General features: G+C 41.6%; 1 protein-coding gene across 2 annotated transcripts in view; it reads left to right on the top strand.

Moving 5' to 3' along the window:
• Positions 1-2,093: 2,093 nt before the first annotated feature.
• GRM5 (glutamate metabotropic receptor 5) overlaps positions 2,094-27,248 on the top strand; it is a 597,259-nt gene continuing 572,104 nt past the window's right edge. For both annotated transcript variants that reach the window (XM_043876471.1, XM_043876463.1), the window contains exons 1-2: positions 2,094-2,227; positions 17,549-18,410. In XM_043876471.1, the coding sequence (XP_043732406.1) occupies positions 17,750-18,410 (661 nt within the window). In that variant the 5' untranslated portion in view covers positions 2,094-2,227; positions 17,549-17,749. The remainder of the gene's footprint in view (positions 2,228-17,548; positions 18,411-27,248) is intronic.

Below are 27,248 nucleotides of genomic sequence, written 5' to 3'. Positions count from 1 at the left end.
GCCCAGGCCGCCGCGCCGCCTGCCGCCGCCGCCGTCCGCACCGCCGCCGCTAGCGCCCCAGCCGCAGCCCAGGCCGCTCGGCGAGCCCGGGCCGCCGGCCAGAAGCGGCCGGCCGGGGACGCCGGGCTCCGGGCGCGCACCCGGTAAGCGCAACGCGTTTCTCCTTCTTTGGGCTCGGGGGTCGCCGTGGCGGTGGCGGTGGGAGCCCGCCGGGCCCCCTCCCCCAGCGCAGGGATGGAGGGCCGCCCGGCAAGGGGCGGGAGCCGGGGCGATGGACCCGGGAGGGCGGGCGGTGGGCAGGCGGAGAGCCGGGGGAGCAAGGGACGCTGCGAGGTCCTGCAAGTTTGGAAAAGTCACCCGCCAAGGACATGTGCTGGGTGAATCAGACAGGAATCTCGAGTCCGGAGCCTAGGCTCCCGCGGCGTCTCTCCAATGAGAGCTTTATGAAGATCGCTTTGCTTGTATTTGCATAAGTGAGGAATTTAAGTGGGCTCGTTTCCATAGAAAATGAACTAAAAAAAAATCAGAGGAGAGAAAAAAAAAAAAGAGGTCTGAGCCAAAGGGAGGGTTTGGACATCTCTCTTTCTGTCTCTTCATGCATACCGATACATGTGCACAAAGGGGCGCCTTTAGCAAAGGACGGGATTCTCTATTTTTGAAGCCATTAGGTGTTGGGAGCTCAGCTGGTGCTTCACCCTGAAAAAGAGATAGCAAAAGAGGAATCTCGTTGAGTGTAAATGCCAGTGTTCCATTTCTAAAATGACACTTCCATGACTACATTTCCGAGAAGGAGCGGTTTTCTAGAACAGGGGCCATTTTAAGGGGGTACACCTGCAACTCTGGACCTTTAAGCTCAAGTTTATGTACTCCCTCTGGGGCCAGGAAAACATCCTTACTCCAAGTTCCTTTATGGGACTTTGCAAAAGATGGGGTCAGAAAGAGGGTGATGGAGAGAGAGGAAAGAGAGGAGGGCTAAACATGACTGAATGGGCTGTGTACGGTGCCAGAAGGAGCAGGAGCCTGGGAGTCAGGTTTGCCATCACTGTGTTTCTTTGGTATCACCCTGGGTTAGTAGTCTCTGGGCTGGTGTCTAGGAAAATGTGTGACCTTGAACATGTAGAAATGCGGAGGCTTTTCTGTGTTTTGGGTCACTAAGGTCCCATGTAACAGCAGTGTCTGCCTAGGATCAACTGGGTTTGAGGATCTGGACACAAGGAAGGAAGACCACCCAGAAAATCTGGATCAAGGGAGCTTCAGGGTAAAGGATCAAAGGCATTTGCAAGCTCTTGGCTGTGCTATTGGTGTCATGCATACAGAGAGGTCTGTAGAAATGGCTGAGAAGGACAATCAGACACGTTGCCTATAGCCAAGAGAATCTGGAGTTCTGAATGTGATTTGGAGAGGTTCAGATCCACAGAGTCTAAAGTCACATGCTTTCTTAAAGGTAGCAGTTAAAGAAGAAAGTTGGGTGGCAAGCTGGGATGTTCTTTGAATGAGGGTTGGGAAATACTCTGGAATTGATTCTAGTACAAGGACAATGAATGGCACCCTACTTTAAAGGTTGGGCACTCAGGTGATGGCAGAACAGTTAGAGTGATATTTGAGAATACAGTAATCTGGGCAGAAGGGTTGGCAGAGAGAAGGGCCCCTAGACTCCTAGGAGGCTACTGGCACCTGCCTAGTGTCCTTGACACCCCTGCCACTTGTGTGCAGAGGGCACGGGTGCCCGTTCCCCCTCAACACAAGCTCACCCTTAGAATTTAAGGATCTGAGTCCCAGGCATTGAGATGAGAAAGTGCACATGGGGAAACTCAAGTCCTCGGGGTGTGCCCCAGCCCCCCGACCCTGGGAGCATCTGGCTGTGGAGCTGGCTTACCCATCCAGATTCGATCCGAAGTCTGCGTTCCTAAAGGAACTCACTGTGCCACTTGGTGGCACCAAAAAGTTGCGCTGAGAACTCTCTCTCTCTAAACACAAACTACCACCCCTCCCTCCTCCGCGCTTCCCCCTTCCCCCCTTTCTCAGTAGCAGGGAGAAGCGCTGCACACGCCGCCCTCAGCTCTGCTGTTCTGCGCGCACCGAGCGCAGGAGATGAGCTTAAGATCATCTTGGGGCGGGGGGAGCCCGGGACCGGAGAGGCCGACTCTGCCCCGCTGATCCGCGCGGCCCAACTTTCCGGGGGGCTGGCTAGACCGCGACTTCCTGCCTGCTGCGCCGCCAACAGGGGGTAAGCTTGCTAAGTGTCTGCGTGCCTAGAGGGTCCCCGGGCCCGCCGAGGACGCAGGGGCTGTAAGCTTGCGGGGCGCTCCCAGTTGGGTTTGGGGGAGGGGGTCGCGGGTGGAGCGGCGGGGTGGCCAGAACCTCCAGGTCGAAGCCCGCTCCATTCGCGGATGGCTTCGGTTAAACCTGTTGGCGAGACAGGGCGAGAGCAACGGGGGAAAGGAGGGAATGGCCGCAGGGGCTGGCGAGGAATTCTGCATGCCTTCGGGGGCGAGGTCCCGCGCCCCAAGGCCAGGGGCGGGCGTTCAGAATTCGGACTAGGCTCCGCCGACCCACCCGAGGGCTCAGAATTCAGAGATGCGGAGGTGGAGGGGAAGAGGGGGAAGAACCGCTGCCCGGTGGATCGCTTGGCGGCGGTGACCGCGGCTCCTGCGGCGGGAGCCCGGAGGACAGCGGGTGGTGCTGAAAGCTCTCTCTCCGCTCCCGGTCCCGGCCCTCCGGCTCTCCCCTGGATGTAGCTTGCCCTTCGGACACAGAACCCGCTAGTTACCCCCAAGAGGCATTGCCCCGGCTACAGCCACTTGGGAAAGAACCCGGGGCAGGCCGACGAGCCAGCCAGGTGCCCAGAGCCTCGGCTGCACCTGGGACCTCACAGAGGGAAGGGAGGAGTCCACCTGCAGGGCTCAGGTGCTGGTGCTAGGTCTCCCTCCGGAGCAGGTGCCGTGGGGAAGGGAAATTGAGGAGCGGGTAACAAGTGCCCCTGCTCACTCAGGCACCATCTCGGTGCTGCCTAAGCGGAAGGGAAAGCTCTCGAGTGAGCTCTCGAGTGAGACTCTCCCACAGTTTACTCTCCGCGGAGAAGCTGACACAGGCTGGTCAAAAGGTAGTGGCTTCTTGCCGCCGTCTTGATACCCTACATGTTTCATTGTTCTGAGTCCCGTGAGGCTGAGCCAGAGCTCATCTGTATCCTTGATGCTCACTGCTGGCCTTTTGAGGCAGCAGAAATGATTGTGTGGGTTCTGTGCAGCCCACCACCACACCCCGAGGGGCTCAGCTTAGGTATTCTGCAGAATCCTCTTGGCGCTGCAACATTCTAGACAGTCTGAGTTTCGGAGTGTTCAGGCATGCCGCCTCTTGTTAGATGTGCTTCGTGTGCCTCGTTCCTCTCGTGGAGCACAGGGCGTCTCCTCCTTCAATTTCTCTCATATCCATGCAGTTACATGTTTGAAATTTAGTTGTGACTGTTTTTGTCCTTTATGGACGTCAGTTTCTGTTTAAAAGGATCTTTGGTTGGGACTTGAAAATCCTGCTTGGTGAACTCATCAGGTTACTTGGTCTCCCAGACTCCAGCCTTCTCCAGCGGAAACCTTTTCAGCACTCCGGACAGATCCTACAAGGTTCGGGGGTATTTTGGTTTGTTTTTGAAGAATGTGAATAGAACGTAGTATTTCCTACATAACTGCTCGACTGCTTCTTTAAGAGAAAAGCTTTCCCTGATCATTTAAACTCCAAATATATTATTTAGGTAGTTTCATTGCACTCCCGAGACTGTTGCTATCCCAAGGTAATGTTTTGGCTGTAGGTTACGCTCAAAAAGAAACCTAAGTCTTTTAATGTTCATTTATTAAAGGGCATATTGAGATTGTTTGGAGGAGAGGGATGGTATTTGAATATTCAAGTACTTGCCCAGTTCTTCACTTTCTTTTCATAGGGAGACAAGCCTTTGCCATCACATCATGGTACACAGTTTTTTATGGACGTGATGACAAATGTCAAGTTGAAAACTGAAAAATTCACTCATGGGTGAATTTTTGATATGTCCAACCAGTACAGAATATGCAAACTTTGAGAATATTGAAGTAACTACATAATATTTTCAGTTTTTACTCTGCTCATTGACCTTGTTATATTATCTACTCAATGATTTTTCTCATTAAACATGTTTACTTTCATGACTGAAGGATTTTAGTAATTCTAATTTTTTTTACATTTCTTCAAAACATGTTGATGGTTTTATGAGTTGTATTATATTGTCTCATGGGATTTTCAGGGCATTTTATAGATAAAAACTAAATTAAATGCCAATGAAAGTAGAAAAATATGAAATAAAGTTAATGGTGAAAAATGTTGCACTTATTTGTGTACCATTTTTTTCCAGGATTTATGTCCTCGTGAGATGAAGAGACACACTTATTCCTCCTTATACTTCTTGCTGTGTTATTTTAGTAGATAGTTTAAACTAACTTCATAAAACAGTGAAGACTGTTTTTTGATATATGATGACATATGCTGAAGTTGATCAGTTTGGAGTTTGGGTAAATTGAAGATGTATTAATACAAAGTAGAAACCTTCTTACAACTTAGAAATATGTGTCACTTTTAATATTCACAGAAATGTTGATACTAGTCCCAAAGTATCATTTAGTTATCATTTTCATTGAGTAGAGCTTGGAGAATATAAGAATATAGGAGCATCAAAAGAAATATTTTTAGCATATGATATGATTGTATAATGTAAGAAAATTTAAATTTGATTTTGCATTTTAACTATTTGAAACTAAGAAAATATTTTCTTGATATTTCTTTCTCTAAGTTAAAATGCAATTCTATAACACAGTTCTAAAAAATGTTATGTCTTAAGCATACTTTCATTTCCTTTAAATTCTCAAACAGGAGGAAAAATATTTAGATTTTACCAGCTTTAATCTCATTTGACTTGTATGTACCTTTAGTCAGAAGGAAAACCAAGCAAAGGTCTTGATGCATGCTTATCTCTGCTCTTATAACTATCAATTATTGAGCATAGGAACCATGCCAAGTACTAAATATGTTAGTTAATACATATAATAATCTTACAAGGCAGTGATTTTTCTGTAGTTAAAACTGAGGGTTTTTCCCTTCCATTGTCATGTAGTGGAGAAGTGGAAAAAATAAAATTATATGTGGATATAATTTTAGACACATACCTTCATACATAACTCTCTCTCCACACACACACTTACACACTTACATACATACATCTGATTTGTTTGAAACTCAGACTTATCATTTTTCCATTATATTGTTTTTGTTGTTTAGTTGCTAAGTCGTGTCCGACTCTCTGAGACCCCTTGGACTGTAGCCCACCAGTCTCCTCTGTCCATGGGATTTCCAGGCAGGAATACTGGAGTGGACTGCCATTTCCTTCTCCAGGGATCTTCCTGACCCAGGGATCGAACCTGGGCCTCCTGCATTGGCAGGTGGATTCCTTACTGCTGAGCCATTAGGTAACTTTAGTCTGTGATGTGGCTAAACACCGTGGAATGATTTCATTGTGGTTTCCAGTGACTTGTGATATAATTGGGAGTGCTGCTGCGGCTGCTGCTGCTAAGCCATTTCAGTCGTGTCTGACTCTATGCGACCCCTTAGACGGCAGCCCACGAGGCTCCACCGTCCCTGGAATTCTCCAGGAAAGAGTACTGGGGTGGGTTGCCATTGCCTTCTCTGAATTGGGAGTATAGACCCTTGCAAAAGATTGCTTGAGTTTGAATCCCAGCTATGTGGCTTATCAGCTATGTGACCTTGGGCAAGTTACTTAGCTCTGCCTCTCTCCCTCATTTTTGAAATGAGGAACAGGTTGTAACACTATTAACCTCATTGAGTGATTATGGTGAATTAATTACACAAATAGGCTTCTCTGGTGACCCAGTGGTAAAGGATCCACCTGCCAGTGCAGGATACATGGGATCGATCCCTGGGCCAGGAGGATCTCCTGGAGAAGGAAATGGCAACCCACGCCTGTATTCTTGCCTGGAGAATCCCACGGACAGAGGAGTCTGGCGGGCTACAGTCCATGGGGTCATAAGAATCGGACATGACTGAGCGACTAAACCACCACCACCAATGCCATCTTTGACAGTTCACTCTGTATTTCTCAGATTGATATTCCAAGCTTCAAAACAAGAAATGTAGCCAGAAACAAGTTACAGTGTGAAGAAGGAGAAAGGCAAGTCTATTCCAAACTACTCTCCTTAGAGTTATTAGAACATTTCAGAAAAAGGCTTTGTGGGACTGACACATCCAGAAGGCTCTTGTCTTCTTTTTTTGATGATTATGTAGACCTTGACAGGATGAGTTTCAAGTAAATCAGCAGTTTTCAATTGGGAGTGGCTTTGACCTGCAAGGAACATTTGACAGCGTCTAGAGGCATTTTTATTCATTCACAAGGGTGAGGAGGTGTATGCTGTTGGCATCTTTAGATCAGGGATGCTCTAAACATCCTGCAATGTGTAGGATGGCAGCCTGCCAAAACCCCCAAAATTACCTAGTCCAAAATGGCAACAGGTGTAAGGTCAAGAAACCGTAATCTAAATGATTCTATGCAACAGAGTTAGCTGTATTTATTAGGTTTGTTTGTATGGCTTCTGAATGTAGCTGATTCACATTACATAAGAATTTAGTGGAAAGTTGAATTTCCAAAATGTTTTGTAGCCAATGCATAAGGTTTAACTAACCATCCCATTTGGTCGGAAGGGAAGCAGTAGCATCTGATTATGTTGAGTGTGGGTTTTGGAGCCAGAGAGAATTGGATTCATGTCCTGACTCTGCCGTTCATTATATGTGTGAGACCTCTGGCAAGACTTTTCACCTCTAAACCTCAATTTCAAGAGAGATTTAATGTAGGTAGTAATCATACCTACCCCACAAGGTCGTCGTGAGGCTTACATTAAATTATGCTTATATATTATTTAGCACAAAGTAGCCACTCAATAAATATTAGCTGTTAATAAGTAACTAGAGATTGAGTTAGAAATGCAAAACCACATTTTCAAGCACCTGATGCTAGGTGATATAATATGCACAATAATGCTTTACAGTCTTTCGAGGTATGCTGTAAATAACAAGAAAGCAGCTGAAGGCTGCAAAATGGGAAGAAGTTTAGAATCCCTGCTTGATAATTAAATTGAGACTAGTTAACAGTCGATCACATCATTTTTATTGCTTTGCTGTAGAAGGCTGTTTTAGGTCTTCATGGACTACTAAACCAGTTGTGTAATGATTTAAGATGATTTAGTGAGCTTTATTCTACTGCCAGCACCTTTTAATTAACACGTAAAATTACAGACTTCACTTTTGCACAATGTTATTTTATGGCCCCTTTTTGCTTTAAAGGGATTTCAGTTTAACTATGGCATATTTTTCGTCCTGGGCTAGATGGAGGGGGTGCTGGACTGTCCTATTTACAAGGTCACAGATGTGTGCTTGAGATAGCTACGACAATGGAGATTTCCCCAGACTGCGGTGCTCTCAGTATCGTTATAGCCCAGAGTCTCTTATCTATGGGATGCACTTGTTTTCAGGAAAATGTATCCGAGGCATCCATGGCATATGCAGTGTTGACACCCCTGTCTGTGAGGAGGCTGTTGCTCAGGCAGAAGGAATCATTTTAGTGCTGATGTCTTGAGCTGTGTGGTTTGCTTGTGTGGGGATTAAGTTATATAAGAGACATCTGTGCCAGAAAGATGGTCAGCATTTGAGAAAATTGTTGAGAATAAGACAATGCAACTGTGAATCTGATTACTATCTAAGTTGCCATTTATGCTAAATTCTATCCACCAATAATTTCTTCTCCATCCTCACTTAGGATACAATATGAGACCTTATGGTTCCCTGAGGCACAGTACTTTTATGCATATTAAATATATGTCTATTTTCTATAATGGGATAGTGATTGATTTTATTTTGGTATGAACCTAGAATATTGAATAAAGCAGCCTAGTACTTCTGAAAATAGGACCCTGAACCAAAATATCATGTAAGTTATAGTATTTATGTAAACTCTTATCATTTACTACTTTTGATTGAATTATAAAGTACTCCATATTTTTAGATCACAGGTTTATAATATTTTGAAAGCTTTTAAAATTACTGTGTTAATTAATTTCTTCCCATTATCGATAGCAAGAAAATACATATAGAATATACATTCACATATGTATGAATTTAAAAATATATATATCTACCCCTACCACATCAGAGTTATAATTTAAAGCAAATAATTTGTTCTCTTGGGGATTCTGTTTTCTGATATATGAAATGGCAATAATCAGACATTCTTAGTGGTAATTTTGTTTAGTTTAAAATGGGATTAAAAGGGAAAAGGCTCTGTATGTTGAAAATAAAATAATATGATTTTACTATCTTTTTTTTTCCCTATAAGACCCTTGCTAAATGAATGAGTGGACCTCCTGATGCAATAGCTAGGGAGAAAGGGCCTCACTCATGAACTTGTATAGAAGCAAGAGAGAGAAGGTTCCTTTGGGAAGAACACTGTGTGGTACACAGATTAATAAGCTTAAGGAGAAAGGACTGAGAGTGACGTTAATGCCGCCTTTTACAGTCTAAGTTCATAGATTGTAAACCGTGAAAAGATTTATGCCAGCAACATCGTGCACTTGTCCTACAGAAATACATTGAAAAGTAATTAAAGTGCAACACTGTTTAGTATAGTAGTAAAATCTATGAGGAATCTAAATATTCAAAAATAGGGAGTAATTAAATTTTTGGACATTCATATAATTGAATATGATGCAGCTGTTTGAAAGAAATAGGAGTTCTAAGTGTGGATCTTGACTCTGCTCTTCACTTGCCTTAGAATCTTAGCCAAACCATCCTCTCTCTCTGAGCCCTAGATATGTCAAGTGAAAATATGCATAAAATGATCTATCTTGCAGTTTTTTTTAATGATAGTTAAATGACATTTCATGTGAAGTGCTAAGCACAGTGCCTAGAACATAGTAAGCTGTTGTGAATTATAATCTTATCATTATCCCCATCTTCAAAATGAACTAATCTCAAAAGATACTTATAATACATTATATAGAGAAGAATAAAATATATTGCATTGTAGATTTCATACTGATATTACATTTAAATAAAAAAATCTGTGTGTTAAAGATTACATGCTTAGAGAATTATAGAGGAGCAGAACCAAGTTTCAGGACGTGATTAAATATCAGTTTTGAGATGATATTTTTCTGGGTTCTAGTGTTTGAGTAAGCTCTGAGAGTTGGTGATGGACAGAGAGGCCTGGCGCGCTGCAGTCCATGGGGCTTCAAAGAGTTGGACAGGACTGAGCAGCTGAACTGAGTCCTAGTTCTGCTAAAAAGCATTATTCTTCATGAGTCTCAGTTAAACTATATCATATAAGACTATTCCTAGTTCTGTGTTGCTGTTTTTCTTCATGTATCGAGAAGCCACGTGGAGCACCAGAGGTTTCTCCCTCCTACTTCGGTTAGTCTGCACTTCTCTTTTTGATGTTTTCTGTTGCCTGGATCCATTGGACAGGAGGATTTTCATCATCTATTTTTTAATTTTCCATAGTGGGATGGGGCCACTGTCCTTAAATCTCAGTCAAGTAGCTGACCAAAAAGCCTGGTGGAGGCAGTTCCCTTTATTCGTTCATTCAGCAGAATTTATTGAATATCCATTTGGTGTAAGGATTATATCAGCTGTTGTGTATGGCACAAATTTAACCTTTAAAGGGTCTGAAGTCTGTTTGAAGACAAAACTTGTATATAAATAGTGATAGTGTTGTTGAGGTTTAGTCACTCAATTGTGTCCAACTCTTTGTGACCCCCTGGACTGTAGCCCACCAGGCTTCTCTGTCCATGGGATTCTCCAGGCAAGAATGCAGGAGTGGGTAGCCGTTCCATTCTCTAGGAGATCTTCCCAACCTGGGGATCGAACCTGGGTCTCCTACATTGCAGGCAGATTCTTTCCCATCTGAGCCACTAGGGAAGCCCATAAGTAGCCATACTATTAGCTGCTTAATAAATCATATGAAAAAGTATGGATGAAAATGCCTCTTGAATGGAGAGAATAAAGTACATCCTGCAAGGTAAAGACCTGGGGAGATTTTACAAAGAGACTGTTTACAAATATTACTTCATTCAGTCCTCATTAAAACTCTTTGAGGTAGGTACTGTTCTCATTCCAGTTAGGCTCAGAGAGACTAAGTGATCAAGGGCCCACAGCCAGCCCATGGCAGTACCAGGATTCAAACCCAGGTCTGCTTGACTTCAAGCCGATGCTCTTGAAAAACTCCGCCTTAAAGGCCATGAAACAAGATTATATCAGGGCTAAGAACCAGTGTGAACAGAACCACTGGGGCAAAAGGATATACACCCAGAAGAGAAAAAAATTTAACTTGACCAGCAGATACCCTGGGCTTCCCTCAGCTCAGTTGGTAAAGAATCCACCTGCAATGCAGGAGACCCTGGTTCAATTCCTGGGTTGAGAAGATCCCCTGGAGAAGGGAAAGGCTACCCACTCCAGTATTCTGGCCTGGAGAATTCCATGGACTGGATAGCCCACGTGGTTGCAAAGGGTTGGACACGACTGAGCAACTTTCACTTTCAGCAGACACCCAACTGGGGGGCAGTTTTAGGAGTGATCAGGGCACAAGGTAGACCGGGACAGAAATTTGGAAAGCAGATCGCTCAGTCCAGCACTTAAAAAATAGTACAAATAATGGGTAGTCTTCATAGCAGAAATTCAGAAAATTACAAAACAAAGGTAAAAAACAAAGAAGAAATGAAAAATTATTCATATTCCCACCACCCAGTGGACGTCTCATTATATCAGTTTAAACTGCAAGGAGATCAAACCAGTCCATTCTAAAGGAAATCAACCCTGAGTATTGATTGGAAGGACTGATGCTGAAGCTACAACACTTTGACCAACTGATGTGAGGAGCTGACTCATTGGAAAAGACCCTGAAGATGGGAAAGACTGAAGACAGGAGGAGAAGGGGCCAATAGAGAGTAAGATGATTGGATGGTATCACTGACTCAATGGACATGAGTTTGGGCAAATTCTGGGAGATAGTAAAGGTCAGGGAAGCCTGGCGTGCTGCAGTTCATGGGGTCACAAAGAGTTGGACACAACTTAGCGACTGAACAGCAACATTTCCAGACCATGTGTGTGTACACCCACACTCATAATATTTCTTGTGAAAACACAGCCATATCTGTTTTTTAATTTTTCTCAATATAATATGTGTAGTTCACATTTCATCTCCCCTCCCCACCCACCACACATACACTTTACAAGATAAGCTTTCTATTCAATTTCTTTTTCAGTCTCTTTTACTGTTTTCTCCTTGTCTCTGTTTCTTTCAGAGTTTAAACATTGGAATTCCTTGAGGGCTTAGTCTCAGAACTAGTTTCCTTTCTCTAATTCCTAGGTCATTTCATCCAGTTTCGTGGTCTACCAAAAAAAAAAAAAAAAAATCATACCGATGCCCCCTCCGTTGATATCTCCTATGAAGACCTCTCTGTAGAACTTCAATATCAGATGCTTATTAAATATCTCTTTTTGAATTTCTACCAAGTATTAAGGTGGCGCTGGTGGTAAAGAACCTGCCTGCTGATTCAGGTAGATGGAAAGATGTGGGCTTGATCCCTAGGTAGATAAGATCCTTTGGAGAAGGAGATGGCAACCCACTCCAGTATTCTTGCCTGGAGAATCTCATGGACAGAGGAACCTGGTGGGCTACAGTCCACGGGGTCACAAAGAGTCACATGCATTAAAAATTGATGCATTAAAAAACTGAATTTTGGTTATCTCCACCCAAGTCTGTTCTTCGACAGTTTTCTGTCAACATGACACCATGAACCTGAAACCTTAGTGTCCTCATTGATTCTTCTCTTTCCTTTGTAGCCCCAGGCAGATCCGAGAGCAAACACTTCCACTCTGTGGGTGAATTAGAGTCAGAATCCTGTGAGTTCTCAGCCATCCATACTACCACCTCCCTGAGTCACTGTCGTCTTTCCCGCCTGAATCACTGCAGCGGTTTCCCAAGTGCTTTCTTGGTTCTGCCTCTGTGCCCGTATTCTTGTTGAAGGGTTGGTCATCTGTGTCCCTCCTCTGTCAAAGACTCCTTGAACAGTTGGTCGTGGTCTGTCCCTCCTCCATTGAAAATTCTTCCAGAAAGTCACTCTCACACAGTTTTACAGCCAACGTCTTTTAAAGTCCAAGAAGGCTTTGATCATCACTCTAGCTCTAGACATCCCTTCTTCCTCTCTCCCAAGTTTCACTTCGCTTCAGTCACCCTGGCCTTCTTGCTGTCTCTCAGCACACTAAGTATAAACCTTCCTCAGGGGCTTAGCCTTTACTTTTTTTTTTTTAACCTGGAATTTTTGTTCCTTCGGTATTTGCATGACTCATTCTCTTTCACAAATTTTACAGTTTAAACTTCTTTGGCTACACTAGAAAATTTTCTTTTTCATAACTCTTGACCGTTTCTATCTTCCTTTCCTGCCTACTGTTTCTCTGTAATCTTCATTACTGTGTAGCATGCAATATTTTACCTCCTTACCTGGTTACAGGCTCCAGTGAGGGTGTGAATTTGTGTCTTTGTCTACGATTGAATCCTCCGCAACTAGAAGAGTGCTTATTACAGAACAGTTATTTAATAAAGACTTACTAGACAAATGAGTGATGCTGTCAGAGTTAGGATATAATCTACTGATCTATTTGGAATTTATGCTCTATTAATTTCTGTATTTTGGAGGCACATGGGATGACTTGTTGCCTAACTATGTAATATACTGAGTCATAGCACAGTTCTGTCAAATTTCTAAGTCATAATTTATTTCAAAGTATATTGCATGGGCCAAAAAGTTTGTTTGGATTTTTCCATAAGATGTAATAGAAGAACCTGAACGAACTTTTTGCCAACCCAATACTTTCCAGGTATCTGAGGTTCATAGCTAGTATCAGTAACATACAGTCCCTGTGTGTATTCAAGGCAGATGATGAAGCAATCATCGATTTATCATCTGGCAAGTCACAATCTAGTAGTCGATGCCAGGGCAATAAAAATACATTTGTGCTAGATAGTCATACACTTCTGTACCTTCTATGAGCTGAGTGGAATATGGAATATTCATCACTCTATAGTTTTTAAGCAAACTCGTGTTAGATTCTCTGTCCCTTGGAAGTTCAAACTGTGTTGGGTGGCCCCTCTCATTTTTCATGGACTTTGGAAATAACCTGTTTTGAAAGAAGGGTCAGTAATGTGACCAGGGATGATACAGAGAGTGTGTTATAGAGTTACTAGGTGTAGACATGAATTCTTGCTCCACCACTGTTTAAGTGATTGGCTTGTTTTTAAGTTACCAAAACCCATTATGTCATTAGGAAAATAGAGATAATAAACTAATACCTATGTCTCTGGATTGTTCTAAGGATTTTTGATATACACACAACACATACAAAGGCATACCCACATACAGATCTAGATATATAGTGCACATAGTATATAATCTGTGGGAATGAGAAAAAGAGAGCCTTGTATGTGTCTGCCCTTATAAAGTGCTCAGGAGACTGTCTTTTGTCTTCTCTGGCATCATATGTTCTTATTTTCTCTCTTTACTTGCTGAGCTGCCTGTTTTACCACAGTCTTGCCTCTTTGTGGGACTGACTTTTCAGCTGCACTTTTTCTTTATCTATACTTGGTCTTCCCTGGTGGCTCAGATGGTAAAGTGTCTGCTTACAGTGCAGGAGACCCGGGTTCGATCCCTGGGTTGGGAAGATCCCCTGGAGAAGGAAGTGGCAACCCTCTCCAGTACTCTTACCTGGGAAATCCCATGGATGGGGGAGCCTGGTAGGCTACAGTCCATGGGGTCACAAAAAGTCGGAGAAGACTGAGTGACTTCACTTTCACTTTCACACTTGCTCTTCAGGTAATATTATTCATTCCAAAGTATTTATATATTGGTCACCGTCAATTTACATCTCTAACCCAAGACGCTTCTCTCGGTCCAGCCTTATATATCTACTTTCTTCTTTGACAGCTATACCTGGGTGCTTCTAAAGCATCTCAAATTTAACATGTTCAAAAGAAAAATCATTGTTTTCCTTGACTTTCATCTGTTTCTGTTCCAGTCAATCCTATCTCTCTTAATAGTACCCCAAATATGCCAGTTTTATTGACTCAAAACCCAGGAGTAGACCCTAATTCCCCTCTACCTTACCCAGATCCAATCCATCTGCAAATCCAGTTGATTCTACTTGCAAAAGATATCTGATTGTGTCCACTTTTCTCCATATCCATTGTCACCAGTCACAGCCAAGTCATTATCATCTCTTACCTAAAGTATCATGTCTCCTTATCAAGTCCTCTATCCAGAACAATGAGGAGAACGAAATGGCATCCCACTCTAGTAGTCTTGCCTGGAAAATCCCATGGATGGAGGAGCCTGGTACGCTGCAGTCCATGGGGTCACTAAGAGTTGGACACGACTGAGCTACTTCACTTTCACGCATTGGAGAAGGAAATGGCAGCCCACTCCAGTGTTCTTGCCTGGAGAATCCCAGGGACGGGGGAGCCTGGTGGGCTGCCGTCTTTGGGGTTGCACAGTCGGAGATGGTTGAAGCGACTTAGCAGCAGCAGCAGCAGCATCCAGAACAATGAGCAGCTCCAACAGTCTTTTCTAAGACTTCATTGTGCCAGTCCATTTGTTGACACCTCCTCAATGGCTTTCTGTTGCACTTATGCTCCAAATTCCTTTTAAGAGCCTACCAGACCCTACGTGGTCTGGCCCTTTCTTATCTTTCCAATCTCACCTTGTACCACAGTTGCACTCACGCTTTATGTTCTAGCCATGCTTTTCACATGACTGACTTAGTTTCATTCTTCATTTTATTGTTTGCATTCATCAGGTTCCAGCTAAAGTCAGTTTTAGTATCCTCATCTGTTATCTCCATGTGTGGTAAGCATGTACACCCTTGAATATCTACACCTTGAATATGTACACACCTTGAATATGTACACCTAAGAATATCTCTCTTGAATATTTGATTCCCAGGACAGAGTCATAGCATGGGCCATAAATATATGTTCACTGAGTTAATGAATAAATGCCTGGTGTAGGATGAGTGCTCAAAGAAAGATGATAAGGGTAAATCATCAGTGTATTTCACTGTACTTTGTTATATTAGTCTCTCCCACGCCATAGTTAATGATATTCATTGAATGAGTTAAATAATTCAGCCTATCATAAGAAGATTTTATATATATACATGTATATTCTCAGTACCTGGGGCTGGCTGGAAATAACTAATGAATACATGAGACTGGTATTTTAAATTTGTCAGTTTGATGGGCCTCTTCCAGTCTCACATCACTTTGATGTTCTTACATAATAAAAATGAGCCCTGTTTCCTTACTAGATTTGCTCACTAACATTCTGGATTTAATGAGAGATTGTGATTGCTTTTACTTCAGATTTTTTCTGTCTGCAGTAGAATTCACATGACCAGGAGAATAAGCATTGGTCCCCAAGTCTTTGCTAAGTAAAGTGAAGGGAAAGCTTGAGAATATTCAGATAATTTCCCAGTGACAAAATGTCTTTGCTTCCTTCCCCCTTGCTTACAGTGCCAACTTCCATACCAAAGCTGATTTTTCCCCTAAATATTGCTAAAAATCTAGTTGTTCTGGAACATCTAGCTATTTTGATGAGAGGTTTGTGTGTGTTTGGCAATATATAGAGGAAGCTTTCTCTGTTGCCATAGGAGCAGTGGAAGGAAATGGTGAAAATGAAGGTGAGAGTGATTAGAAATATGATTCAGGTTATATTCATTTTGTGTCTGGACTAGAATTTTTGCAGATCTGACGACTTTTGAAAACCATTAGTATTCTTGAAGAAGCATCATAATTACATAAATTCCTGAAGCAACATCACCTGTCTTTGAAAAGTGATGATTGGGAGTTAGTCACTTTAAAACAATTTGAGATCCTTGGCTGGAGGAGTGGATATCTTACAGAATAAGTCTCTTAAACAATCCTTTAAATAAACCAAATCACCAATCTGTTCGTTCTTTTTTTACAAACCATGCTAGAATTTGCTGTAGGCAACTTGGGACAATTTTTCCTTCTTCCCAGGAGTTTAAACTGAATTAGATGACTATATTCATAGCTGTCTTAAGTTTCTACTTGGAAGTGTAGTTCTATGTACTCCTCCTTTCAGCCCTTTGACTCTTCATGATGTGGAAATTTTTCCTGAATCAGGAGTAAAGAATTGATTACTGTCAATTTTATTATAAGACTTTGTAATTACTTTGAAGACTCTGGAGAACTGAGTGCATTGCCAGAGAATTTTCTGTCCTCACCACCTAGCCACTGAATGCCCTTGGAAATTTAATAATAGAAAAAAAATCTCTTGAATTTATATAGCCTTTTTCAATATATAAAACATTTGCATAGCTGGTATCTTATATCAATTCCCTTAAGGGCAGCATAGCACATATTATCCCCCTTTTTCAGATGACAAAATTCTTGTGCTGAGAGGTTAAAACAATTTAGTAACAGTTCTTAGTAGCAGAACTGGAATTTGAATGTTATTTTCTGCAAAAGTTGGTACCCATTTCACTATGCCTATGTATTTGGGGTTGCTTTACTTTATAAATCTTCCAAACCTCTTCCTTCTATCCTACAGTTCATTTAATGTGCAAATATCAGTCTGGCCTCATTTGTTATTTTCTGTATTATATGGAAACTAAACTTAATACTTTCTTGTTGGGAACATTATTCAACTTGCTTTATATTGCATTTGAAAGGGAGGATGTAGGCTTTTTTTGAAGTAACTTTTTTTAACTTGCATACTCAATACATGTTCAATGCTGGAAATTTGGAAGGAAATAACATTTCTAAAATGCAAAAAAAAACCCATCATTTTTTATTGAATATCACCAGTGTCTAACATTTTGGGATTTTTTTGGGGAAGATTTTTGTTCATGACATACTTCTTTTTTTAGGATGCATTCTGTTGCCTCTGTGTCATAATATAGGTTGGCCTCCCACACATAATTTTTGGTTTTGTGTACTCCATATAGGGATTTTCTTGTGGCTCAGATGGTAAAGAACTTGCTTGTAATGCAGGTGACTCAGGTTTGATCCCTGGGTTGGGCAGATCCCCTGGAGAAGGAAATGGCAACCCACTCCAGAATTCTTGCCTGGAGAATTCCATGGACACAGGAGCCCGGCGAACTACAGTCCATGGGGTCGCAGAGAGTTGAACACAACTGAGCAATTTATTCCATACAAACAAACAAACAAAAATTAACAAAGTAAAAATTAACAAATTAACAAAGCAAAGTAGGATCAAGATGCTTAAACAAGCTGCTTTTATTGAATCACGAAATCAGAAAGGAGACAAGAAAAAGATTTTGGGATTCTTTTTTTTCAAGTTACATCATAAGCACTCTCTCCGCGACCATAAACAGAACTTCCCAAACTGGTTATACTTCTGTTGTTAAATCCCCTTTCTGCTTACTTTTCCAGGTGTTGAAGATCATGATCACCTGGATGCGTCTAACCACGTGGTCCCTGGAGACATGATGGTCCTTTAGCGAGCGCATCTGAAGTCCTGGCCGACGTTTGGGGTTGCCACTCACCATCCGACATCGTTGGATTCCATCTGTCAGAACCCTCCTAGATTTCCCCCACCATGCTGTCTTTATTAGCTTGAACCCCTTCCCTAAAATGGTCCTTCTGTTGATCCTGGCAGTCCTGCTTTTGAAAGAACATGTCCGTGGGAGCGCACAGTCCAGCGAGCGGAGGGTGGTGGCGCACATGCCGGGCGACATCATCATCGGGGCCCTGTTCTCTGTGCACCACCAGCCCACGGTGGACAAGGTTCACGAGCGCAAGTGTGGGGCGGTGCGCGAGCAATACGGCATCCAGCGGGTGGAGGCCATGCTGCACACCCTGGAGCGCATCAACTCGGACCCCACGCTGCTGCCCAACATCACGCTGGGCTGCGAGATCCGCGACTCCTGCTGGCACTCGGCCGTGGCGCTGGAGCAGAGCATCGAGTTCATAAGGGACTCGCTCATCTCCTCGGAGGAGGAGGAGGGCCTGGTGCGCTGCGTGGACGGCTCCTCCTCGTCCTTCCGCTCCAAGAAGCCCATCGTGGGCGTCATCGGGCCCGGCTCCAGTTCCGTGGCCATTCAGGTCCAGAACCTGCTCCAGCTTTTCAACATACCTCAAATCGCCTACTCGGCCACAAGCATGGATCTGAGCGACAAAACTCTGTTCAAGTACTTCATGAGGGTCGTGCCTTCCGATGCCCAGCAGGCCCGCGCCATGGTGGACATCGTGAAGAGGTACAACTGGACCTACGTGTCGGCGGTGCACACAGAAGGTGAGTCTTTGGCACGCTGATGTGTCTCTGCCCTCTAGCTTCCCAGTTAACATTTCGAGGTTCGGAGGGCTGAAATTGTCCTAATCATTTGAGATTCTTTGGGTGTCTCGGTTATACCAGTTATATAAGAAGGGACAGGATAGCAGATGTCTGGAGCAACATAGATTTAAGCTAAGGCGATTGGATACGTGGCCATTAGTTGGCAAAATATATATATATATTTGGCTTACTATTACATTATTTGTACTTCTTCTATAATGATGCTAGGGACTTTTAAGTTCTAAATCTGCTCTGAACTCCTGACATTTTTAACAGTTACTCTGAGTGCCCTCTGAGAGGCTCTGTGTTACAGGGAGGTACACTTGAGTACACATCACGCCTCAAGGCAGCCAGATCTGGCCCAGGTATATTGTAAGAGAAAATGACCAAACAGTTTACTCTAACAACTATCGTTCAAGAGTGTGTCTGGTTAAATCTGAAATGGAGATGTGTATGAGTTAGTTCTATCCTTGTACAAGACATTCTCTGGAAGTGCAAGTTTTAATAATTTAATGTTAGTTGGCTTTGAAATTTATTGCTGCTTTATGCTGAAAGCATCATGAGGGAGGAAAATATGACTGAGGTAATATTAGCCAGATAATTTTATTAACCAGATAATATTAGCCTTATTTATTGTTGGTAGTCCTTTTAAAGTTCTTTTGTATAATTTATTAATTCTCAACCAAGACTGTTTGAACAATAGGTTTGATTGGACCTACAGAGGTTAAGACACCCAAATCGTGAGGTTTGCTCATCATGCAACACTCCTTCTAAGAAAGCATGCTGCCTATGCTAAACTCTGAGGTATACCAAAGAAGATGCACAATACTTTGTTAGGATTAGCTGAGATTTAAGAATTCTGCAATAACACTGTCAGTATGTTCCAAACAATCTAGTCTTGTAAACTGTGAGATTACGTTATTAGGAAATTAATGAAATGGCCAGAATAAGACTCCTTCATAGGTTGGGAGCCAGTCACCAGTTCGATTTAGCAAACCTTTCAAGTGGCATAATAGGGATCACACTGTGTGGCCACTCGATAATGTTCAGAGTTGCACAAACATAAAACAATAAGCTTCTACACTGATTAAGACTTCTATGCCTCTGGAAATTTTCATACATAATTTTATGGATTACTTACAGAGATGTTGATGTATAGAAGTTTTGCACAATGGCTAGGTGATTGGAGTAGGAGACCTTTGAAATTTCTTTCCCATAATACTGAGATTTTTCCTACATAAGCATTATTTCCTTTGATTCTCACAAGCAGTGATACAGACAATCTAGATATTTTGTTTCTATTTTAAAATACAAATGTTTCAAGAATTTAAATAATTCATCCAGCAAATATGTGATAGCAACTTCAGAGGCAGAAGGGGGGCTCATAGCTACAAATTTCTAACTCAGTAACCTGTTAGAATTTAGTAGAATCCAATAGAAATACACCCACAGGATATATTTACGCAGCACATATTTATTAAGTCCCAATATGCAAATACAGTACTAATATTCTGTGAAGGATGGCAGTGTGTTTCATGCATTACTACCCTCAGTGGGCATGCAATCTGGCAAAGGAGGTGGAGCTTGCACTAATACTTACATAACCATAATCCAGGATGACCAGAGTTACAAATGTTTCTAAAGTAAATTGAAGTAGAAAAAAAAAATCACATCTTGCTCCATGGTGATGGAGGCCAGGGTGGAGATCTTAGAAAAGAAAATGAATTTGATGGTGAAATTTTAACTGGATGAATACTGACAGTTGGTGAAAATTAAGAAGGCATGGGTTTTCAATAAAGGACATGAAAAAATATAAGAAGATGAGACAGTATCTTCTGTCTAGCTTCAGAAGAATTGGTTGGTCTGTGGGAGATACTAATCCAAGATTGTATTCAAACAGAAACTAGTCATCATGGATTCTTACTAATTTAACTTTTTTTTTTTTTAACCTAAGTGTACACCGGTAGTGAGTGATATAATAAATTATAGTATGTCCACATAATATGTTATTACGTGGCTATTAAAATAAGTGAAGCACTTTATAGATAATGAGATCATAATGATCTTCACAATCATTTTAAATGAAAAAAACACAGCATAGTTGTATATAAATGGTGGGTTATTTGTATAAAATGGAGTTTATAAACACCATATGATTGAACATTCATAGAATTCTTCTCAAGAGAAGACCAAAACTGGTAACAGTTGTTCCTTCTGGGGAGGGATTCTAAAGAGTTAAGGAATAGGGTGGAAGGGAAGACTTTCTTATCTTATGTAATATCTATATGCAAACATTTGAAGTTGTGTGTTACAAGCATAGGCTACCTATTGTGACTTAATAATAGAAAATATTCTCTTTGAGGGCAAAAAAAGGAATAAAAATGATTGCCAAATTTAGGCAAATTTAATTATTTTTTAAAAAGTAGGCCGATAAAAATTTTGTTGACAAATTTGGACAAAATATTTGGAAGATACCACTGGGACACAAACATTAAAGATTGGAAGAAATGCTCTTTGGTTTGTTGTTTTATGTGGTTAATCAAGAGGTATTTATATTGCTTGGCTCCTGAGCAAGTAAGTGGCTAGTGAAGTTACATGTCTTAAATGTATTAAAATGTATTAGCATAGAGGCAGTATGGTAGGAAGTTTTATAAAGTAAAACTTACCTCCAGGGTCAGAAAAGTGCTTGAGTATAACAAAATACAATTCTGTTGGGTACCCTGGAAGTCCTCAAAGGGATGCCTGGCTTTCTGTTGCCTGGCGTTTCAGGAAGCCCCTGGGGGATTTTCCATGAAATGACAACACCAGGTCTTACTTGAACCTTTTTCTTGGCTGTTTTAGGGCAGTTCTCTCTAGCTGTAGGTCATCCTACCCCAGTATCTCAAACTTATTCCCATGTCCAAATAATTATCTTCTTTCACTCAGTAGATACTCCTCCTCCTTGAAGAGTATGGAAATTTCCAAATGCTTTTACACATAAGACATTGAGGTCTGTAAACAGATGTCTTATTTTTGAAACATCCTTTGTCCCCCCATGTTGCCTGTTCACTTTATGCTTAAATGGGGCAGTACTTGGTCACTCAGTCCTCTAGGCGGCTGTCACAAGATCTTCCTTGGAGAATGCATGTGGTGTCGCTGAATTTCAGAGGAGAGCACAGGAGACTTGGATTTCAGCTTCAAGGTTAATCTCCTACACTTGAATTTCATTGATTTACAGTTTTTGTAGGTTGTGCTAAGTCACTTCAGTCGTGTCCGACTCTGCGACCCCATGGACCATGACCCGTCAGGCTCCTCTGTCCGTGGGATTCTCCCGGCAAGCCTACTGGAGTGGGTTGCCATTTCCTTCCCATTTATAGGTTACAGGACTGTATATTTACTTGGTTTGTTATATTATGCAGAAATACTGCCTAGACCTTCAAGGCAAAGAGATTAAATGTATGAAAAAAAAAGGAAAAAATATTTTTAAAGACAGACCACTCTAGCGCTTCAGCTGTGTGGAGGAAAGGAATGTGCAGTGACTAAGAAGAAAAAAATTGTATTGCTTGTAAAGGAGTCAGTTCAGTAGCCACTGTCTCTGCTCTAAGAAAGTTTAAAGGGCCCTTTGCTGCCATACATTTGGAAACTCTGTGTCCATTGACAGAGTGAATGGGGCTTCCTGTGTAGAAGTGGGGCAGGTCAATTGTTTTGGCTCTGATGACTTCCACTAATGACTTCTTTGCTGTGTAATTTGAGAGTTCTCTTCCACTCTCTTTAGACACTAGCCATGTGACTGCTTTGGTCAATAGAACATGGTGGGAATGAGTCCTTTCTTCCTAGTCTGTCTGTCCTGGAACCCTGTTTTCAGCATGTAAAGGATGAGAGCTGCTCGGTTTTCCAGATGAGGCCACCTTAGATCACTTGACCTTAGCCTTATGAGAGCACCCAGTCAAGAGTCACACAGTTGCTCTCCTGACCCACAGTCAATTTCAACCACCTAGTAGATCCTAACCGAAACTATAAACATTACCTACCTGACCATAAATTCTGTATTTGTTGTTCAGTCACTGAATCATATCCAACTCTTTGAGACCCTATGAACTGCAGCATGCCAGGCTTCCCTGTCCTTTACTGTCTCCTGGAGTTTGCTCAAATTCATGTCCATTGAGTTGGTGATGCTATCTAACCATCTCATCCTCTGTTGTCCCCTTCTCCTCTTGCCCTCAGTCTTTCCTAACATCAGGGTCTTTTCAAATGAGCTGGCTCTTTGCATCAGGTGGCCACAGTATAGAGGCTTTAGCATCAGTCCTTCCAATGAACATTCAGGCTTGACTTCTTTTAGGATTGACTGGTTGGATCTCCTTGCAGTCCAAGGGAATTTCAAGAGTCTTCTCCAATACCACAGTTTGAAAGCATCAATTTTTCAGCACTCAGCTTTCTTTATAGTCCAACTCTCACATCTATAAATGACTGCTGGAAAAACCATAACTTTGACTATACAAACCTTTATCAACAAAGTGATGTCTCTGCTTTTCAATATGCTGTTTAGGTTTGTCATAACCTTTCTTTCAAGAAGCAAGCTTCTTTTAATTTTTGTAGCTGCAGTCACCATCAACAGTGATTTTTGGAGCCCAAGAAAATAAAGTCTGTCACTGTTTCCACTCCCTGCCCCCATCTATTTGCCATGAAGTGATGGGACCAGATGCCATGACCTTGGTTTTTTGAGTGTTGAGTTTTAAGCCGGGTATTTCACTCTCCTTTTTCACCTTCATCAAGAGGCTCTTTAGGTTCCTCTTCACTTTCTGCCATTAGGGTGGTGGTATCTGCATATCTGAGGTTGTTGATATTTCTCCCAGCAATCTTAATTCCAATTTGTGAGTCATCCAGCCTGGTATTTCACATGATGTACTCTGTATATAAGTTAAATTCATATACAATAATAGATGCCTTCAAGATGGATTCCAGTGTAAGTATTTTTATTCCACTGACTTTAAACTTGAACCCTACTGCCGAATAGGATACTACTATAATGTTTAAACCTCAAAATCAAAACAAAAATACATATATTAATATGCATTAACATTCTTGAGCTTTCAATGGAATAAATGCCATGGGCAAGAAAGAACATTTAAATGCTTCACCCATACTTCTGGTTCAAAGCTAGAGACTTGATAGTTTCCTTAAAGTACAAATGCTTTAAATAATCAGACACTTGCATATATTCCATTATTATATGCTTCCTTTGATATAGCTCAGTTTCATTGAGAAAAGTAATTATAAATTGGTTTTTATGCACAAAGCATGTATATTGTACTTTATGGTTGACTTACAGCATTTTCACACTTCACAGTTTTGCTGACTTTAGTTGAAACTCTACTGTACATTAGCAGCCCCTGTCAGAGTGCCTAGCATATAATAGATGCTCAAAGACTATTTGGGGAATGAATGTATTTGTGTTAAAATAGTATCCAGCACACTATTAATGAACATATAGCATGTGGACAAATAGCAGGCACTTGTAATTTTTCACAGTTTTGCCTCTGTATAAAAATGAGGTGACAAAATGCCTCCCTTGATTAATTGTAAAATCCTGTTCACACCCAACTCCGCTTTTTGTTTATGCTGGTTCTTGAATTTGTTACTTCCACTGAATGATAAAGGAATGCTAATTTGTTTTAGCCAAACAAAACAAAATATTTGAGTGATGCTCTAGGGGAAACAGTGTACCAGTAAGTTGCACTGGTAATGTTACATCATTAAAGCATTGTCCTCAGGCTAACTTTCAGGTAATGATATGGTTCTTCCAACAGTTATTTAAAAATTTGATAACAGTCAAGCTTTGGTTGAAAGACCTTCAATGTGATTGATATTCTGTGTTTAGCAACTTCTGAAAAGTGGAAACAATCATTTCCCATCACATCTTTTCTACTGCTGTACCTGGGAAGGGTTAATTTTGACTCCACATTCAATCTTTCCGTGACTTTAATCCTCCTGTTTCACTGCTTTCCTTTTTGCAGCATACATAATACCCTGCCTCAGGGAGTCCTGCCCCCCTCCCTGACCCTTAAACTAAAGTACGTTTGTTTAGCTCACTGCCCACCTGTGAAGGACTGTGACTTTCTTGAGCTCCTTGTGTGAGAATGGAGGCCCTCATCTGCTGCTCCCAGACGTGGCTCAGACCTTCACTTTGTGGGGCCAGAAGCACAGACTGCTGTGGCTTCCCTGTTCATTGACGTGGCAGGGGACACTCGATTTCATAGCACCTGTGAAATGGTGGTGAGGAAGTGAAACTAGCACATCCCTCTGCCTGAGGCTTGCCATTCTAGGAGATACATACGAGAAAAGATCTTTTTGCTTTGTTTCCTCACCTTCACCATTTCTGATCCATAATGAACCTGGCATTGACGCCCCAACAAGGTGGTTATTTTGAGAAGTTAGTCTGCCATCTTCTCAATCAGCCAGCTTTCCTAATAAAATCATACTCCTTGCTGCAACATCTTGTTTCTCAGATTTATTGGGCAAGCAGGGTGAGCTTGGACTTGGTGACGCTAACTGTGATTCTATGAAGACACCAATTTAGTTTGGAAAGATGAGAAAGATCAGCATAGGCCCTACTGAGTACTTTTTTTTTTTTCATTTATTTTTATTAGTTGGAGGCTAGTTACTTTACAATATTGTAGTGGTTTTTGCCATACACTGACATGAATCAGCCATGGATTTACATGTGTTCCCCATCCCGATCCCCCCTCCCACCTCCCTCCCCATCTCATCCCTCTGGGTCTTCCCAGTGCACCAGCCCTGAGCACTTGTCTCATGCATCCAACCTGGGCTAGTGATCTGTTTCACCCTTGATAGTATACTTCTTTCAATGCTGTTCTCTCAGAACATCCCACCCTCGCCTTCTCCTACAGAGTCTAAAAGTCTGTTCTGTACATCTGTGTCTCTTTTTCTGTTTTGCATATAGGGTTATCATTACCATCTTTCTAAATTCCATATATATGCGGTAGTATACTGTATTGGTCTTTATCTTTCTGGCTTACTTCACTCTGTATAATGGGTCCAGTTTCATCCATCTCATTAGAACTGATTCAAATGAATTCTTTTTAATGGCTGAGTAATATTCTATTGTGTATATGTACCATAGCTGGTATATGTACCATATATATATATATATGTATATATATGTATGTATGTATATATGTATATATATATACATATATATGTATATATATACATTGTGTATATGTACCATAGATGGTATATGTACCATCCATTCGTCTGCTGATGGGCATCTAGGTTGCTTCCATGTCCTGGCTATTGTAAACAGTGCTGCGATGAACATTGGGGTACATGTGTCTCTTTCAGATCTGGTTTCCTTGGTGTGTATGCCCAGGAGTGGGATTCCTGGGTCATATGGCAGTTCTATTTCCAGTTTTTTAAGGAATCTCCACACTGTTATCCATAGTGGCTGTATTAGTTTGCATTCCCACCAACAGTGTAAGAGGGTTCCCTTTTCTCCACACCCTCTCCAGCATTTATTGCTTGTAGACTTTTGGATAGCAGCCATCCTGACTGGCATGTAATGGTACCTCATTGTGGTTTTGATTTGCATTTCTCTGATAATGAGTGATGTTGAGCATCTTTTCTTGTGTTTGTTAGCCATCTGTATATCTTCTTTGGAGAAATGTCTGTTTAGTTCTTTGGCCCATTTTTCGATTGGGTCATTTATTTTTCTGGAATTGAGCTGCAGGAGTTGCTTGTGTATTTTTGAGGTTAATCCTTTGTCTGTTGCTTCGTTTGCTATTTTCTCCCATTCTGAGGGCTGTCTTTTCACCTTGCTTATATAGAAAACTATAAAACACTGATGAAAGAAATCAAAGAGGACACAAATAGATGGAGAAATAAATATACCGTGTTCATGGATTGGAAGAATCAATATTGTGAAAATGAGTACTTTTTAAGGGGGTTTCATTTTGCTGCTTTCAGGAGTTGTATAGTGTTGAGATTAATCTTCAGATAGTCATGATGTTAATTCAGACAGAAACACTACTGTTAACTTTATACAATGTTTAACATTGGAAGCATCTTAGACAAGCATTTAATAATCCCTTTATCTTACATTTGAGGAAACAAACAGTAAGGACAAATAATTTGGCCTTGTTTTATGTGATCATTAACAAAGTTGAGTCTCACAACTCAAGATTCCTATCCAAAATTTTGTTTTCATATTCAATGAAAGAATGATGTCTCTAAGAGGTAGTGGGTAAGTTCTTGTTAAGTCCTATGTACAAGGCTGGAATAAATAACCTCATGGATGGGCTCTGGAAAGATGAACTTAAACCTCAGTTGGGTGATGAGGAAGTTGGATTATATGTCCTTTTTGACAGCTACCTTTCTTGACAACCAAATGTTGTTTAATTGAGATTCTGTTATTCTGTGAGTTAAAGCATGGTCATTTATACTATATTGTATCATTAATTTTCTAGTTGATTCATGTATCCCATCACATAGTATGATAAAGTTACCACTTTTTTGTTGTTTTTTTAGGTTAGAGAATAGGTATGGAAAGAGAAAGTGATTTTTCCCATAATACCCCAGCTACTTAGTGACAGAGCAAGGATTTGGATCCAAGGCCAACCCTTTGGTGTCTCATATGGTAAAGAATCTGCCTGCAATGCAGGAGGTCTGGGTTTGATCCCTGGGTCGGGAAGATCCGCTGGAGAAGGGAATGGCTACCCATTCCAGTATTCTTGCCCAGAGGATTCCATGGGTGGAGGAGTCTAGTGAGCTACAGTCCATAGTGTTGCAGAGTTGGACACAACT

Source organism: Cervus elaphus, chromosome 2, assembly GCF_910594005.1.
Source record: "Cervus elaphus chromosome 2, mCerEla1.1, whole genome shotgun sequence".
Taxonomy (NCBI): Eukaryota; Metazoa; Chordata; class Mammalia; order Artiodactyla; family Cervidae; genus Cervus; species Cervus elaphus.
The sequence above is the reverse complement of the archived record's forward strand: the minus strand, read 5'-3'. Positions and strand labels throughout refer to the sequence as shown.